Source organism: Accipiter gentilis, chromosome 1 (genome assembly GCF_929443795.1).
Source record: "Accipiter gentilis chromosome 1, bAccGen1.1, whole genome shotgun sequence".
NCBI lineage: Eukaryota > Metazoa > Chordata > Aves > Accipitriformes > Accipitridae > Astur > Astur gentilis.
Window position 1 is genome coordinate 298,566 of NC_064880.1, and position 18,432 is coordinate 316,997.

The 18,432-nt window shown below is 45.4% G+C and overlaps 1 protein-coding gene across 2 annotated transcripts; it reads right to left on the reverse strand.

Moving 5' to 3' along the window:
* Window positions 1–9,647: 9,647 nt before the first annotated feature.
* Window positions 9,648–17,985, reverse strand: PARK7 (Parkinsonism associated deglycase). Of its 2 annotated transcripts, none has more exons than XM_049809110.1 (7): window positions 17,918–17,985; window positions 15,585–15,718; window positions 14,418–14,519; window positions 13,696–13,755; window positions 12,765–12,834; window positions 11,024–11,110; window positions 9,648–10,110 (listed from the first exon to the last, which is right to left on the reverse strand). In XM_049809110.1, exons 2-7 carry the CDS (start codon window positions 15,672–15,674, stop codon window positions 9,950–9,952), a joined length of 570 nt encoding a protein of 189 aa, XP_049665067.1. In that variant the 5' UTR covers window positions 15,675–15,718; window positions 17,918–17,985; the 3' UTR covers window positions 9,648–9,949. The 2 variants fall into 2 exon arrangements, with proteins under 2 accessions (XP_049665067.1, XP_049665077.1); XM_049809120.1 differs by having other exon boundaries at window positions 17,922–17,943.
* Window positions 17,986–18,432: the final 447 nt, after the last annotated feature.

Genomic DNA, 18,432 nt, shown 5'->3' on the forward strand with positions numbered 1-18,432 from the left:
CAGACTGCAACAGGCACAATTGCTACTGTACTGAAACTGCAGAAGAACTCTCACCGAGATTGCATTTCCTCCTGCTGCAGCCTTGATTTTGCTTTCAAACAGTACGAGGGAAGCGGTAGGTTTGACATGATAAAGGAAAGCATCCATCTAGTTCAGGACAAAGACACCAAATCTGCAAGGGCAGTTATTACAGCAGGGAGTAGTTGCTGATGGTGTTCAAACCGAGCCTTGTCAGGAATTCAGGGTTAAGATGATGACCAGATCAGTCATGGTGGAATTCCCACCCTTCAAACCCATGATTACAGACTGTGGCCCTTATAAACACATTTAATAGTATTACAAGCTGTATGCTAAGTACATACCCTCTAGATTACTGTCAAGAAGGAAATTTGAGATGGAGGTAACAAGGTGCATCATTTTATCTGCTCATAGGGTCTCTGCGGTTAGGTAACCGATTGAGCGTGCGTGAGCATGTGTTGAGTGTTCCTGGGGTAAACTTTGGTTTTTTCAAAGTAGCCTAATCTTTTCCTTTCTTGATAGCTTGCTTTCCAAAGCAGGTTATATTCATTTAAAACTGAAAACATATAGCAAATTTTCTGCTTCTCATAGCTCCTTGGCACTGAAAATCTAGCACACGAAGTTTAATTATACTTATTAATATTTGTTAAATAGTGCTGCAGAGATTTCTGGCTGCTGAGCTTGTGATTAGCATTTGTAAGCTGGAAGAGGTGTTACCCCCGCCCATCCTGGGTTGTAATTCAGGCCTTGCATAATCCCTGCCCAAATGCCTATTTTCATCCACACAGCTCATTATCTTTTCTGAATCATACATGGAAGCCACACCCGTGATTGCTCATAGACTGTTGCTATATTATTTGTATATTGGTGTGCACCTTGATCCCAGTTGCGGTTAATTTTGGAAAAGGTGTTAGGTATTCCAAATTTTAAGTGGCATGCCACTGAAACATGGGAACCATTACTGCTATTCATTTCCTTACAAAGTGATTCAGAGGAAGAGATGCTTCTATGTTTAAAACCTGCAGCTTCTTGTTGAAGATTAAAACTGTTGCCCACAAATTGTTAGCATGTGAAAGCCGCAAAGAAAGAAAAGTACAAATATACTGCCATGAAACACCAGAGAAAAAAAACCATGCCAGATTACCCCAGCATCATCAACCCGAATCTGCTCAAGGATGCTAACCACTGCACATTGAGCCATTGTGATAAAATACTCAGAGGCCCTCCATGCTCAAAGTCTCTGGATCAAGCATTAGATCATCAAGTCTGACCCTGAAGAACAATCTCCTGCCCACCACCTACCCAGGTGACAGGAGAGGCATGTTCCCATTGCCCGAAATCCTCATTTTACCTCTGTTAACGTGTTTCTTGTGCTCACAAGAACATCAAGGGCAGGGTCAGCACTACCGAATGCCCTTCTGCAAGGCAACTGGAACATCCAGCCAGCCCTATAGACTTAGCAGTCTTCAGGCGTAAAGCTCTTGGGGAACGTGGCAGCTTCAGGGATGTTCATGCCAAGGACCACATCAGCTCATGCCATGTTGAGTCCAGCTGCTGCTTGGCAAGATGCAAGGGAGACGCAAGCAAACAGCAAGTGGACCTTTGCAAGGTTACTCACTGCCTTGCAATCCGTGTGTTGTCATTTACTGGCTATTAAGCAAGGTCCAGAGGAAATCTGAGACTCCAACCATATTAGGTTGCACTTGGTAACTTCATTTGTCATCTATCATGTTGACAAGTTATTCCAGAAAAGTTTTCCTGCATCCTGCTTGCACACCCCTGCGCTTAGAGCTTAAGCAATTTGAATTGGGATTGTGCTCTTATGATGCAGAACCTACATCACTCCAGCGCAGCAACAGGCACGTGGCAACACAGAGGCCTCTAACGACTCAGGGCGGAGATGAGATTATGGCACACACCCGACACATTCTGTTGCTCGTGGGGCTAAAATAGCCTGAACTGCTTTTGCTGGTGGAAGGGAAGGCTGTATTTTCACCAAGTACTTTCTCATCATGCTGACAAAACCCAGTGAACCGAAGCGGTCACTTCATTAAAAGCCATGGGGACAGATGGCCCTGTCCAAGACACGCTCTTTTAAAAATGGACAGCAGCGAGGCAGGTGTTAGTGAACTCCTGCCTTGTATATACAGAGGCTGATGGAGGACTGGCATGGGGCTCTGAAGAAGAAGGGCTAACCTGAAGGAAGGATGAACTGTTAGCTCCTAGCTTCAAGTTACATGGCTTAATGCTAGTGTTTTGTTAAAGGCTGATGGGCTCAACATACATGTTTTTAAGGGCGAGACGACTACATTAGGCCTTTTTCTTCCATAGGTTTTCTCAGTCACAGGATGCCCTGTGCTGTTGCATCCAACACACAATAGTATTGCTCCATGGGAACAGCCAAGGATGCCACCGCTCCCCGAGCAACCTTTCCACTGGAGGAACAGACTACTGCTCCACTGAGACAGAGACAGCAGGCACAGGCAGCAGTCCAGTCCTAGCTTTAGGCAAGACGATGCGGCACGCAGGAGTTAGCTCAAGGTTGCTCAGCCTCTCAGGCTGCTCGCAGCCAAAGGGGCCACTGCAGGGTGCTCTGGACACGCCGCCTCTCCCATCACCCGCGCTGAATCAGACCTACTTGATCAAAAGCAGCCTCCACTATAAGACAGATGCTATTGCACGCCCTGGAGCAGCACAGTGAGCAAGGCGGCTGTTTTACAAGCAGCCCGGTTTACAACTCAGCACCCGAGCTTTCCATCGGGACATTTGGTCACACAGAAGGCAAATTACAGAACGCTGGCTCTCTCCAGCAACACAACAGGACGCAGTCAGTCTCGCTGGCTGCAGCCCCGCAGGATTCAGCAAGGCTGCATATCCCCCCCCGCTCCCCCCCCCCCCCCCCCCGGCCCCAGGCTTGGCAGGAGTAACTCCTCTCTCTTCTTTCTGCCTTTTTTTCTTTTTTTTTCTTTTTTTAAATTATGTTCGGGGTGTTAAGGCTCTGCGCTTCTCTGAGGAAGGAGGAAAAAAAACCCAAACAAACCACCCCCCACCTCTTGTTTTTGCTCCAAGGGACTTATTGGAAAGCTGATGGCAAAGCCTGCGCCTCTGGAGGCCCATACAGGATCCCAGAGCCGTGTTATTCCTAGAGGTTCTAGCACAAGCCCTCGCTTCCCTTCCGTGCGACCGAAAGGAAGGGAAAGTACTCCTTTGCAAAACACAGCGGGAGAACAACCAGTTAACACGGAGAAGTCAGCACAGATAAGTGTTCTTCTGTTGCCAGTTCTCTTAGCAATTCCCCACCCAGCAGCAGATTTCCCGTTAAAAATGCAAACGACAGTGCTGTGCCCATCAGAGGTCAGATTCGTCACTGCTCGAGGCAGCTCGCTCTCTATCTGCCAGTCACTATCTTGTCTAGCTGGTGACTTCAGCATGAGAGGGCCTTTTCCAGTTTATATACAAAATAACAGGGGAGAAAGCGGGAGCCCGAGACTAGAGCTGCAGGTATGTGGAAGTAAACAACACCGTCTTAGAAGAACTCACTGTAACTTGGAAATGTTTCAATGTACAAAAGCAGGCAGCTCCCACAGGTGATGGTATTTACAGTGCAATGCATGCAATTTAAAAAGCGGGTTTGAAACTACATAGAGACCAGCCTCCCAAAATAACTCATTGAAACTTAACAGCACAGAGAAACCAAACACCTCATTTAAAGAAGAGCTGTAACTACAAAAACCTTAATAGAAATATGCCTCTTGAGAGTGCAACAATTCAGAAATTCCTAAAATCTAGAAACAAAATCCACAAACAGAGTCTTTAAGAACCAAAGCACTTCCAACTAAACCACAGGAGCAGGAAGTATCCTTGTTGCCAGCTTTAGAGCCAGCAAACGACACCGCATCGCCCAGCTCCAAATCCTGGATTCTCAAAGAGCAAACACAGCGGTACCGACGGACAGGGAGCAACAGCAGTAGCTTCTCCACAACAGCAGACAAACAGAGCCAGAAGCACCAGCGAGGCCCACAGCCCCACAGTACCTGGGCGAGGAGAGCCAAGCGGGTCCTGGGGAAAGCAGCAGCTTCAGCCAGCACTCCAGCGATCCATCAGCCGGCAGCTCCGAAGCAAAGAGGCAGCTCCAAAGTCAAACCAGGAAGCCCCCGCAGCAAGTCAGGCTCACCAAAAAGCAGAGCTGCACCTGAGCCTCACTTTAAAGGGAGCTCCTGGGCCAGGGGCAGAGGGTGCTAAGAGGGCCCAGGTGAGGCTGGTCAGGGCCATGATGGGCTCACCATGCCCACAGCTGCTGCTCAACCCTGAAAAAAACTATTTCCAAGCTGTTTGAAGGAATGATGGTCACCACTCAAGAAAATTTTAATTCTTAGGAACTGGCAGCAAATTTCAGCCAATACTTTGGGTGTCATGAAGGAGAAAGCACTCTGTCTCAAGCGTCTGGTGCTGTCATGCACGTGACTTCAAAAGCTCTTATCAAAAACCTGAAAATTGACTCTGGGCATTCCTGGTCAGAGTACAGGAGACAGCTTGATTTGGACAAGTATCAGTGGGGAACTTCACTGATGCCTTAGAAAGGAATTTCTTTGCTTTGCAGTCTTGAGCAGCAAATAAAAATGCAGAATTAAGGAAAACTCAATGTGCTACTAGACTGAAAGGATTAAGTCACAAAATGACACTTTAAGTTTAGACTCTGCTGAACAATAAAGATCTTTAAATATCGGGGGCTATAGTCAAGAGTCAAACTACACAGTTAATAGCAGAAGAAATCCTCTGTTCAACATACAGCAGATGAAATTTTCATTGGAGATGCACTTGCAGAAACACTCCTGCTTGCATTCAGGGGATTCCTTTGATTCAGAACAGCAGCTCTACAAGATTGCAAGGAACACTGAGAATGCCGAAGGAAATTCTATCATAACCATCAATGACAAGAGGCTGGTTGCAGGCTTTAGAGCTGTTACTGAGCACACACCTGAACCGCAGTCAAGTTCTGGCTGTGGCTCAGAGTCACTGCCAGTGTAAACTGTAAAAATAGTTACACCATTGATATTTAGAAATCAGTGAGATTTGCTCAGAAAATTGTTACGTCCCTAGTCCTGCTGGGAAACTTCAGCAGCTGAGGAAAACTTCAGTGTCACCACTGATACACTTGTCTCTCTAGACATAATTCTGCTCTTTAGAATACAAGTGCTTGCATGAGATCCTCGGACAACTTTACTTCTTCCATCCTCTACAATTCGTGGAATGGCCTTGAACTACACTGTAAAAGGTATGTAAGTATCCACAAGACTCAAAGGGCTGTAAACTCTGTGTAGGGGGGGATTATTTAAGATTGTACAAGGGGTATAATTAGAAGCTGTTGAGTGAAGTTAAACAAAAGAACAACAAGGCCGAGTATAAAGGCTTGTCTCTCAATCAGCAATGCCTTTTAGCACACCACAGAGGTTTGCAGAAAGCACAGAGGCTCTAGAGCTGCTGAAGAGACTGAGCGCAACACAGAGCACTGCCATACCTAACTGCTGTGCTACCCAGTGGAGTCCTCAATGCACCTAGACACTATAGAGGAATAAGTTACCTTAAACCAGGATACTGGATTTTAGAAGTCTCAATCTGCTTCTGGAGCCTATCAATCACGTACACTAGCCCTCTTTCCCAAAGCGTGGCCAGAAAAAGACAAACCAGTAATGCTGCCTAGTCCCTTAACCAGTACTCTGCTGTTTAGAGTACTCGGGATACAGGAGGCCTGGATTCAATTCCCTCACCTCTGGCTTGTGTGGCTGGGCCTGCTCTGCATGCAGAGCTCCGAGTGTCCACGTATGCAGAAAGGTGGATGCTCCTAGACATGGAGGATTCACGTACAGCAGGTCTGGCCATTCTGGGAGGGTAAGGTCTGCCTTGGGATGCCTACCCCACAGAACGCATGCCAACTGAAGGAGCTGGGCCAGTGTCTGAGGCAGCACCCGGTACAGTGATTCACACAACCTGCTCCTAGCCCCTTCCCTTCCTTAGAAGCTTCTCAAGAGATGACAGGGAAGAGGCTGAAGGGCACATAAATTATTCCAGCAGGGGCAGCCTGTCCCTTTTTGCTGTTCTTCCCAGAAGCCTTATACCTTCCTGCCCTGTGACCATGCTGCAAGAACTACAGCATCTCTGTGAAGATGCTAGAAGAGCTCCAAGAGCATCACCAAGAAGAGCTAGGAAACATTAGCAGAGTAAGCCATTCACCTGTCAGATCAGGGCAGCAGGTAGGCATGTCTGTGCTGGGGCCTGCTCAGCTCTCATTTTACATATTTTGCTTTCTCTCCATACTGCATTTCACGCAGATATACCACAAGCAAGATCACATTCTAAACACGCTAAACTATTTAAAATTTTGGGCAACAATTTCTTCATTCACTCACAGTGTTTTCTTGCTTATTTTTGAAACTCAAACATGGCAACCCATGTCCCACTAAAATGTAGTCTCCATCTAACAGCAATGCATCCTTTTTTGTGGAGGTACAGTCTGTGAATATGAATGATGGTAGGGATGCAGGGCTCGGGATTATTTCTGTAGTTGGCACCTTCCTACTTCTCTGTTACATGCTTATCTTTCCAACCAAGCCATATCTCATCCAGGCTGCTGGAAGACTGCTGTCTTTTATCATTTTGGGATCATTGCTTGTATCTTGCATCACAATGCATCTTTTTGTTGAAAGAACAAACAAAATAATCTGATTTAAGTAACCATTCTTTGCTCTGAGAGTCACTGTGGGTTTTGTGCCTTGTAGTTAGGTCATACCAAAAAGTATACGTATTCAAAATGGCTAGCAAGCTGTCCAAAGCTTGTAATTACTGGATGAAGCGTATTCCTTTGTGTACTTTTACAACTGTAAGTACTAGTGTGCAGGTTGCTTTGCATCCGTTATGGTTCTGTTTGTCTCCACCTATTTTAAAAGTAACGCCTTTCTCTCTCGAGAAGACGCCTTTCTCTGTTGCTCGGAGGGACATATTCCTGGGTTTGGATTTGTGCCTGCTTACAGCACAGTGCCGTGTACTTTGCTTTCCCCTTTTGGAAAGAAACTTGCCAAGGAACTGCAGCAAACCCAGATTGCTCACTCTCCACATGTTCTTTGTTTCTTCTGGTTCAGAGCTGCTTCTTCATTTATAAGCTCCTTCATTCTGAAGGCAAATATTTTTCAGCATTGCAAGTATTCACTGCTGGCACTAGCATCTACGCCATCTTGTGTACATTCCTGTTCCTAAGTCATAGAATGCATCTCAAATCAATAAAAGAGCTCACTCTCAATTATGCATTCAAGCCTACACTATGACCAGAATCAAGAGAAAAACCCCCACACTATTCTTGAGAGATGATACAAAGCATACAGCAAATGCTAACTGACTACCTTCTCTGCAGGAAAACAAACAAACAATCCCCCAAATCCTCCGACTGTCAGGGAACAAAATGGTAAGTGCTAGCTAGAGATGAGTGGATGCACTCTTCATTTTAAGCCAAGTTCTGTGGCAGCAAATATCCAATTACCGTAGGCTCTAAAACTAAAGCTTGCCAATAATAAAAAGGCACGAAGTTTCTAGCATTCATGAAACGCTGAGTGGAAGAGTACCTCATCTCATCTTTCAGCAGCAGATATAAGGTGCTTTAGGGAAAGAGACACGTAACAGCTAGGGAACCTCTGTACGAAACAGATAAGGAGAGAGGAAAAAAGCATTTACCAAGTTGGAAGGCAATTTTTTTTCTCCCCTCTCAAATCAGCAAATTCCTTCTTCACACTTCCCCTAAGAGAAAAATTAGCCTAATCTTAGTTCATACTTAACTCCCCTAACTTTAAGACTGAGTTAGTGACACCTTGGCAGAAACAGAGAACCCATGTAAATTCAGGTTTGCTGGACATCTGCAATGTAAAAGGTTGAGAACAGGGTCAGCTTTATGAAGGAAGCTGTGATGCAAGCACATTTCATTAACCAAGCCCTTTTAGCTGAGTGCACTGAAAGAATCTGCAAGTTAACCAGATACCTTAATGGGCTCTAAGCTCATTTTACTGAGTGCTTTTCCTATTACTACTTTTAACAGGAGTGAGAAAGCCCAAATGTACACTTTGAAAACCTCATTTCTGTAAACTGAACTCTCTTGGCCTTAGAATAAAAAATAAAAATCTGTAATAAAATTTCTGGTCGCTTTGTTAATGCCTTATATTAAAAGATTTCTGGAAGCCTAAATATAATATGAGCACGGAAATATTTTCCGTCTAATGCTATAAGGCAGTACTACAGCCCAGGAAAGCGCAACCTTTCCTGTATTCTGAATCATGCCAATTTACAAACCAAGTGATTATTCCAGATTCTAGGACAAAGAATCTTTCCATCATTTGGTTTACATTTGCATGGCTATACCAGTTAGACGTGCAGCTTTAATGAACAAACATGTCCAATCTTACACAGATTACAACTTTTTGCATATCTTGAGCATATTTCAAAGCTAGAGAAACATATGAAAGATTTCCTAAACAAATCAGAGGCAGAGCATAAAAAAGCTAAAGCAGTTCTTCCAGTAGATACTAACAATGTAGAGACATTTCTTAATTCTGAATTTGCAAAAGTACCTATGTATTTCATTACCAAAATGCAGTAATTGAGAATGAACTTGTTTCCCATTAAAATAAGCAATCACAAAGGCACCTATGCAGTCATTTTCTAAAGCTTAGATTGTACCCTTCAGATATATGCTGAACCAGGTCTCCAGATGCTGCGGTAACTTCAGAGTCCAGTGAGGTGCCATCTTATAAGTGCGATTGCTGACAGAGCCAGGTAACAGCAAAGTTATTTGGGAAAAGAAAGGCAGCAAAGACAAAAATTGATCCCAAAATCTCAATTCTCATGGGGACAGTGCTCCACTACTTCCTCCAGAAATCTGTCCAGCAACTCCTCTAAGCCGACACACGCTCACTGAAGCCAGTCTTGTAGCAAGTTCCGATTCACAGTAAGCAGAAACGAGCACTGCTACTGGCAGTAAGCTACTAACTCCAAACTTCCTGCTTTACGCCGATTATTAGCTGCTTGAACAGCTCAATGGATGTGCAATCATTTAACGCAGAAGACAAATTCCAAGGGTATCATGGACAACCTGCTAGCTATAGGAACTCCGGGGTGCTTGACAAGGAAAGAATATTCCCACTTTTAATTTAGTTCCATGCCATCTTAGAATTAATACTAGCTAGTTATTGGCCTTATTTGTCTACAGGAAACTAAATATTGTTTTAACAAATTCTAACTTACAACTTAATACTATGTCATTGAATCATAGAATATCCTGAGTTGGAAGAGACCTATGAGGGTCATCAAGTCCAACTCCTGACTCTGCACAGGGCAACCTAAAAGTTAAACCATGTACCTAAGAGTGTTGTCCAAAAGTTTCTTGAACACCAACAGGCTTGTGGCCATGACTACTTCCCTCAGGAGCTTGTTCCAGTGCTTGACTACCTGCTCATTTCAGCTCATGCTTCAGAAGAACTGTGTGAGATTCTAGACAGAAGTTGTTTTGAATAGTACATTGCCAGCCATAGCGGTAAAAAGGTTTCATGCATCTGGATTGGGAGAAAACACACAAAGAAACAGGACACAAGCAGGGTTGCTTCATTTTTATTAACTCAGCAAACATTTTCCCACGTGATTCTTAAATGCCACGCAGGGGCTAACCAAGATTATTAGGTGCTGGCTGCTTTTGCGTGGTGAAGCTTTTTGCTAACAGGATCTTTTTCCAGAAATAAAGACCATTGGTTTGTTAAGGTATCCCAGTTTAGCCAAGTACAGTTGCTAATTTCACCCGCAATTAAATTGTATTTACAACAGTGCATCCTACAGTTATTCTACAACGGACAAGACCCTCCATCCAAAATTGTCCTACTCCCCATCCCACACCAGGATTTCACTCTTTCAGTATTAGGGGTGCCTTCACCTGTTCAGCCACTTCCTTCCCCATCAGCGTTTCAACAATGGCCAACCCAAATTCAAAGCTGGTACCAGGGCCGCGGCTGGTGAGGATGTTCCCATCTTTCTCCACGCGGCTCTCGGAGTAGGAGTAGTGTGCTTGGGGGGACACACAACAGAAAGAGAGAGGGTCAGTCTCCGGCACAGCGCCCACAGCTGCCGCAGCGCATAGACCTGCCTGACACGGGGCGCTGCCGCCGGCTGCCTGCAGGCTACTGCAGCTGAGGAGCGGTAGGTCCAGCCTGCCTTGGGCTCTGTACCCCTGTCCCTCCAAGAAACAAGCAGCACATCACTGCCTGCAGTCCTCAGGGAGCAAAATGGCCCACAGGGAGCTCTAGCATCTTGTTCACATGGTATGGGAAGGCACCTCTGATTCTACAAGCTCATCAAGAAGCACTCGCCGTGCCTGTCCGTTCCCGTGAGGTTACTTTTGGAAGTCAGACTGCTGTTGTGTAGCTGTTCACAACCATCTTTTTTCCAAACGCAAGCAGAGGGAACCGGAGGAACCCTGCAGACTCCTGCTCACCTTCAGACTCGTTAATGTTCACAGAATGACTTCTTAGTAGTGCTTCACCACCACTTCCTTTCGGTATGAGAAAGCGTGGACCCATCAGCTGCTCATAGCACTAAAGCACTACTCATGGGAGAGCAGGAGAGGTGCTGTTGGGGTTTGCTGTTGGGCCCACTGAGGCAAAGAACCAAAAGGGGAAGACATGGCTCAGCCTCAAGAGAATAAGGGAAAAAGTGCTCCTAGTATGACACCAGCAGCATATTTTCCCCAAGGATAAGAATGTTAATATAGCCCTGCATTTTGAGGTTAAACAGACTTAGAAATATAGTATTTGCATATTCAGTGGAATTTTGATTACATTCAGGAAAGCAATAAGGAAATTCAGAGACACAAAATAGGATACAAAAGCTATTTTCCTTTCTTTAAATCAGAGGTTCAGCTGAAAAAAAAACAACACTCCAAGAACAGTTTAGAGAGAAACTTATAAAAGTCATTATGTACCTCCATTCATCATTTTATCTTTGGCCAAAGGATGTGTTGTGACTTTGCTTCCAAACCCTATTCCATGTGCCAGAAGGGCAGTAGGACCTGTAAGGACACAAAGTTGCACCAGTGAGGAACTATTTTCTGCTACAAATGCTTTTAAGAACCAACGTCCAGGCACTAGGCCCTCAAGGGGCCAAAGCTCACTGTGGACAGACTACTTTTACAAGACCTGGTGTTAGCCCTATCTCTGAAGCAAAAAGCTTCAAAAAGAACACAGCTGTATAATCTCTCCCATTCTATTACACAAAACACCCTGTGCAGAGAAACACATGAAGAAAAGAGAAGGTTTAGAGAACACCCTGTTCATGCAGCTGTCCTGCCGAAGATTGTGCTGCCTTTGAAGGGGTCGAGAACGATGGTCATTTCACTTCCAGATAATACATTTTATTTAAAACTGCTTGAAGCTAAGTAACAAAAAGTCTGCATTTCAATCTGAACATTAACTAGGTATAATTACTTTAGGACCTTGTTAAGCCTTGCATTTAGGGACTTAACAGATAAAATATTATTTGAGCAAGCCTTTACATGTTGCAATTGTGTGCCAAGCAGTATTTTAGACAGATCATGGGCTGGCTGCTAAGTTTTTGGTTTTAACAGTCTTTCTCTTTTCCTTTCATACTTCCTCCTTAGCCTGAATTGAGGAAGCAGTTTGTGTCAAGAAGCTTTAGGTCATCTGACAGAAAATCCTTACGGGAATTCCAAAAGAAACTGAAGGCAGGACTGGCCTGATATGAGTTTTATTTCTGTACATTTGATTCATTTCAGATATAGTCCAGGAAATAACCTTCTTTGCGTTCAGACGGAATCGGCTCTAAGAACCATTACACCTAAATAAATGAACCATCCCCATTACAAGCAACTGTGAATTTGTGATTGCTCTGAGATACAGATAGAGAAGTAGAAGACTACCACTGCCAAGTTCAAGAATGTTCACAACTCTGTATGCGTATCACCTAACTGAAGAATGAAAGCGTAAAACCCCCAGCAATGTACCAGAAAACAAAAGTGAAAACACACTCCACAAACTCACTCTGTTAGACTGTCGTTTACACGCTCGTTGCCACTCTCCTCGTTCTCGGCTATGGGTACCTAGGCCAGCCTCCCAGTTCAGTTGGGAGTACTGGCAATCGTTCATCTTGCTTTTTTACACGCAAATCTTACAAAGAAATGAACTGGATACTGTTGCAGTGCTGTGCAGAATATGTAAGCAGACAACCCTCTCCTCGGAGTAATTCCATCTTTTGCTACCGCTCAGATGAGGAATGGTGAGCCTGTAATACTATATTTACAGCCTTCCTTCTGAAGTTAAAGGGCAGGAGAGGAGATGTGAGATAAATTTGTAGCAATGATGTTCTGCCAGCAGTGTGTCCTCAGCAACGTGAAAGATCACCAGAATAAGCAAATATTTTGTAAAAAATCCTCACGCAGTACCTTTCACTTTTTATTTTAAGGACAGTAACACAACCAATTGAAAAGAACTGGGTACCAAGCAGAACTTGCAGCATAAGTGTTCAAAGTATTTCAGAGATTCCTCTGCTATTAAATTTACAAAAAATTCACATGCTGATGGGTGCATGTATAGTACGAATCCCTGCTAATACATTACAGGAATACAGATTTCCAAGACAGGAAACTGTCTGCCTGCCCCTTCAAAATATCCAAATGCTTTACAAAGCAAGACACCTTGTTAACCCACCTGCACATATAGCAGCAATCAGGCCTTTTCTGCTTTCCTGGTCCTTCAAAATGTCTTTCACAGCAGGAGACTGTACAAAGAAACCGTATCACAAGTCATTGTTTGGCACTGATTATTTGAAGCACAGTTGAAATATTTACCACTGCAACTTCATAAACAAGTTTTACAAAGAAAACCAGCTGCCAGCTCTCCATCCTGCCACAGCACAGAAGGCAATGAAAACACTAAAAAGGAGAAAAAACTGAACAATAAACACATGCCCCACAAGGAAAGAGCAAGGAAATCAGAAGGAACTGCAGGGAAGTACTTGGCCCACATAAAAGCTCGTTAATCCACAGCCACAGAAAGTTGTTGTTGGAAAGCTTCACAAGACAAATAGGAAAGAGTATTCATGAGGTACCTCCAGACAGCCTCTATCATTCTTAAGAAGATTTATACGGGGTATTTGTCTCATATTCCAGGGCTTACGAACTGTGTGATACCATCTAAGTCCTATCTGATAGATCGACTTGTTTGTCCGCCTGCCTTCCACAAGGTATTTATACCACCACTACAACAGCTTTGCACCAGAGACAGAACTCTTGAGCAAAGGAAGAGAGTCTCGTGGGTTCGGCCTGTTTTATATTTCATGGAATTAAATCTTCATTTGCAACTGTTTCATCTTCATACGATTATGAACAGAGATTTTCCCACAATACAGAGCACCCTTCCCTTTTTATTCTGCTTAACTAGGTACTCAAGTCCAAGAATTTACGCAGTTGTCCCACCTATGTATTCGTAAGAAGGCTTAAGACAATTAACATTTAGTTTACTGATGTGTTCAGAAGAGAATTTTCAGATGCCAAACTGAATTTGCAGGATTACTAAGCAAGTGTAGACCACCCACTACTCATGAGGATGCCCATGAATCTTTAAGATATTAGAACTTTACCTCTGACAAGTTTTGAGCTCCAAGGTTACCCCCAGGCAGGACCACGACATCGTAAGGCCCCTAAACAAACAAAAGATAAAATTGTTCTGCTGAACAGAGGCTGTACGTACATTACACCGTTTTAAGGCCACTACAGCTGAGTCGGATGCAAAGCAAAGGGATCTACCTTTTTTTCCACTGAATGACACTTTATAATCAGAGAATGAGTTCCAATTATGGACCAAAATACGGTCTCCTACTCCAGGAAGAGCCTATTATGAATAAAGTCTGTCACAGAACTAAATTTCAAGCCCAGTACATTTAAGAGCTTCAACAAGCAAATGGCAGCTCTTGCACTGTAAGAATAAGTGGTTTTCCTCCAACCTTACTGTTCAGGTCTAACTGTAGCATTGTTTAGCTTTTCATCAGAACTTTTCAATTGTTCCACATCACAGTATTTTGTTGGGCCAACTAACATGCAAAATAAAGCTCTATGTTTGATGCTTTACAAAAACAAATACCTGTGCAGAATTACGAAATCTGCCTGATCCTAGCATGCTATGAAGCAGGACAACACTGAAGGGGAGCACTGCGGGACGTGCAGTTCCGTGATTCACTGCTGCGTAGAGCTAACATAACATGCAACATATTCCTAAAAGTAATGCATAAGCTTTCCAAATTCACCTCTGAAACTGTGAGAAAGGCTATGTTGGCCATTGTATCAGATCAGGGTGATGACCAACCTCTTTTCTGGCATCTTCAAGACTGGCATCAGGACAAATGAAGACATCTCGACTGCACTGCACTGGTTCTTTTCCTGTTAGGCCTGCAACAGTCACCTTGATCTAACAGAATACATAAAATTCAAGAATTTAGGGCATTTTTCTTATATGTTTGTTCTTAAGTAGTACACAGAATGAGCAAAGCACTACCGACAGCTGCTGAGAACAGGGCAACTCTTAAGCTTCCCCAAACCATGATTAAGTCCAAATGCGCAAGGTAAGCAGTGATACTCACCTCGAGATTAACAAATACCTCTAATAGTTCAACTTTTCAAACAGGACATTTAGAGAATATCTGATCCCACAGGTTTGAAACAAAACAAAACAAAACAATAGAACCCAGGAGAGCTGGACTAAGTAGATCAGATAATGAACTAAAGTCTCTCTGCAGGCTCAAGCCATTCTCAAACACACTTACAGAGTGTTCAATTTTCTCCCTTGACTTTTAGATGCCTGGTCATAATATCATACATGTGCATGGCACAGCTCACATTCACTAAATAAGCAGACAAGCTTGAGCTTCTTATGGCAGCCCAAATGGGGAGCACATTATTGGAATGACAAAGGTGGTGGGAGAGAGTAATTTGTATTTTAGTCATTTCTATACACATGCAGTTGATGGGTTTATTTAAAAATCTTATTTTCGTACTTAATCAGACGATAACACTGTGTACCACTACCGTTGCCAAAGTAACAAAGAGCATCAGGAAACCCACCAGACAGAATTCTAGTTAATAACAGAATCTTAAAAGCAGCTTGAGAAAAGCTATGTAACGTCACGAGCTGTAATGTACTGAGCTGTCCAGACCCCTACAAAAAAAGCACTTCCTGTTACTGTGCATGGGAGTAGCCATGTTTTCTGTTAGGGTAAGATTCACCTGAAACACCGCTCTGGTCTACGTGAGGCTGGTATTTTAAAAGGTTATCTTTTGCACAAATGTCAGTTGTCATGCATGCTTATTTGGGGCATGGCACAAATATTTGCTAACCGGTAAGAAGGCAAGGGTGAATTTTCACCTCATACCAGCAGACTATGCCTTGAACTCCTAGCAATGACCGTCAACTTGAGGCAAGGATTTTCCCTTGACCAAGCACTCACAAAAAGATTTTCGTGGTCTGCATACTCACCCCAGCTCTTCTCATAACATCAGTGGGGATTACAGTTTCCATTTCCTCTGCCCCTTTTGCAAGAATCACCAACGCTCTTTTCGAGGCCATATCTTGAGGGGTTGCTATTAGGTGAGATGGTTGCGAAGGGGGGGCTGAGGAGGGTGGAAAGAGACAATGTCGTTAGAAGGCAAATCCCCTAGTATAAATCCTTCCCAATGGTGAAGGTTAACAGTGAGCAATATGCATTTTTTGCGTTATCTTTCATTTAAGCCACCTTAAAATGGTTCACTAGCTTTAATATTCATAGCAATTTCACTTAACTAAAGAGCTTTTTACAAAGAATGCATTATGATATTAAGGGATCAAGACATTTGTGTAGTGGGAGGCACAGCACATCAGCACCAGAACAGAAAGCAGCCTGACCTAGTCAAGACTTTACATGACTTGAGTCTGCCGGAGAGAGGGGTTCAAGGTGGGTGGCAGAGTTGTTTTCAATTTGCACACCCTCACTCATACCCAGACTACTGACTCCTACCCAGGTCAGCATTTATAAAAAGGGCTTGCATGAGCTTTGACCTCATGTCTGGTATTTAGTTTCCACACAGCATGCTTCATGAAGAGTTTCCTGTGACTTACAATGACTCGACCAGTGCCCCTGCAAAACCTCAGCAACAGATTTTCTGGGTATTTCACAATTTTGTGGGGGAGAAAGGTGTGTGCACATGTGTGATGGGGGAGCAGACCACAGAATTTAGCAAATGGAACAAACTAGGCTTAAGACTTTTTTTTCAGGTTCCTAAACTCAAGTTGAGGTGAATGGCCAAATTTCCATTTGAAGGTTAAGTTAAAGTAGCATTAACTACATCATGTAAAATACACACTAACTCATACTGGTCTGACAGAAGTCTGTGAAAGCATCTGCGGTGTGAGAAGGCATTTCACAGGTCATCCACTCTATGAGACAGGGATTTTTTTCCTATGCGGGGACTTGCCATCCAGAAATGCATGTAGCACCTGGGAGCTCTTCATAAAATGACATCCATCTTTAGTTGCCTCCACGGAAGAAAACCATCCCCTCATCGTGCTTCAACTTCATCTATTTTCAGGTTCGCTCCCCACTGTTAAGCCTCATTTAGAAAGACGCTCTTTCTAGAATGCAGCCATATACAGTGGAACGTCCTGCAGGATGCAGAACCAGCCCAAGCAGACTAATTCAGTGTGTCAAATCTTACTTTTAGGACAGCTTTAAATACTGCCAACGCCAAGGCCAACCGAACAAGTACACTCGAATCATAGGTATTAGCAATAACTTCAGGACAACCTGGAGCTTCCTACTAATTCGTCTTGAAGATATATGTTGATTCTGCAAAACTAATTTTCGTATGGTTTTGACTAACTAGCAATGGAACACCTGAATAGCCACAACGCAGAAATACTGCATTTGCTTCTTATTGTAGAAAAGTACTCCAGGTCATAGTTTGTGTCCCTCCCTCTCATTAGTTCTTTAGATGCAAATAGGCACCTGATCCTGAAAGCTTTTCTCTTTCCCCTAATCTAGCGAAATGCAGCCTCTTCCCTACTGTCCTTAGACATTTCTGGTAATACACTGGCCGATTCTTGAGCATCAGTGCTGTTCTTTACGTGGGTGCATATGTAAACAGCCGTCACGCTGTAAATGCTACCAGGACAAGACCGTTTTCCAAGTAGGCAGAACCAAGCTGTACAGACGCGACAGCCGCCTCATTTAACAAGCTGTCTATGCACAGCAAACACAAGTCACCCGTTTGCTTCTCGGTGCCAGCATATGCGCAGGCTGCCTCAGACCTTTAAGCCAAACGTACTCCCCTACGTGGGTACATGCACATTTCTCGAGATGGTGACTGCTGGCAGACGGCCGCACCAGAAACTCCAAGCAGGCTGGCTTTAGAAGAATCGCGCCTTTCAGCGCCCCGACCACGCAGCCTCGCTACCAGAGGCGAGGGACGCGTCCAGGGTCATCAGATCGGCCGCTCGGAACGGAAGGCCGCGTCCCTGCGCGATCATGTGTTTATTTTAGGGACGCGGCGCCATTTGGTGTCGCCACCACCTCAGAACACGGCGAACGGCGGCGCGGGGCGACGGGAGCCGGGGGGGGAGGGGAGGGGAGGGGAGGGGAGGGGAGGGGGGGCCCGGAGACAAGCAAGCGGCCTTCCCGCCCTGCCCGCGGCCGCCGCCGGGCCCTGCGCGCCCCCTCCGCCCCGCGGCCGAACCCTCGCCCGCCGCAAGCGGCGACCCGGCTCCTCCGGCCAGACCCGGCGAACCGGGGCGCGACACAGCACCGAGCGAGCGGCGGGAGCGGCGGCGGCGGCGACTCACCTCAGCCGAGGCGCGGGCGACTCTGGGAGGCGCGGCCCCGCCCCCGGCCCCGCCCCCCCGCCGCAGGCCGCCCCCCCCCCCCCCCCCGTCCTCCTTTTCCGTTCGCGAGAGGCGCCGGTTTTCTCACGTTCGCTCGGAACGCGGCTTCGGCGGGCGCTCCGGGCGCCCACCGCCGTGACGCCACCCTCCTACGTGCGGCAGCGCGCTCGCGAGGGGCCACCTTCAACGCGAGCCGCCGCCGCGGCCGCCGCTTTTCCTCGGGCAGCCCTCGCACCTGCGGGCAGTGCCGAGCCGAGCCGCCGCTCTCCTCCGAGCTCTGCCCGGAACGGCAGACCCACATTCCCGTGGCTCCAGGACTGAGTTTTATCCTGGGCTTAAGGAGCGGTTTCAGTATTTGGAAGGACGGGCCGGGCTGCGGGAGGGGCCCTTCGGGACTTGCGGACGGCCCTGCTGCGTAGAACCGCTACTTGCGGGTGCCGGCAGTCGCGGCCCGGCTCCCCGGTGAGGGGCT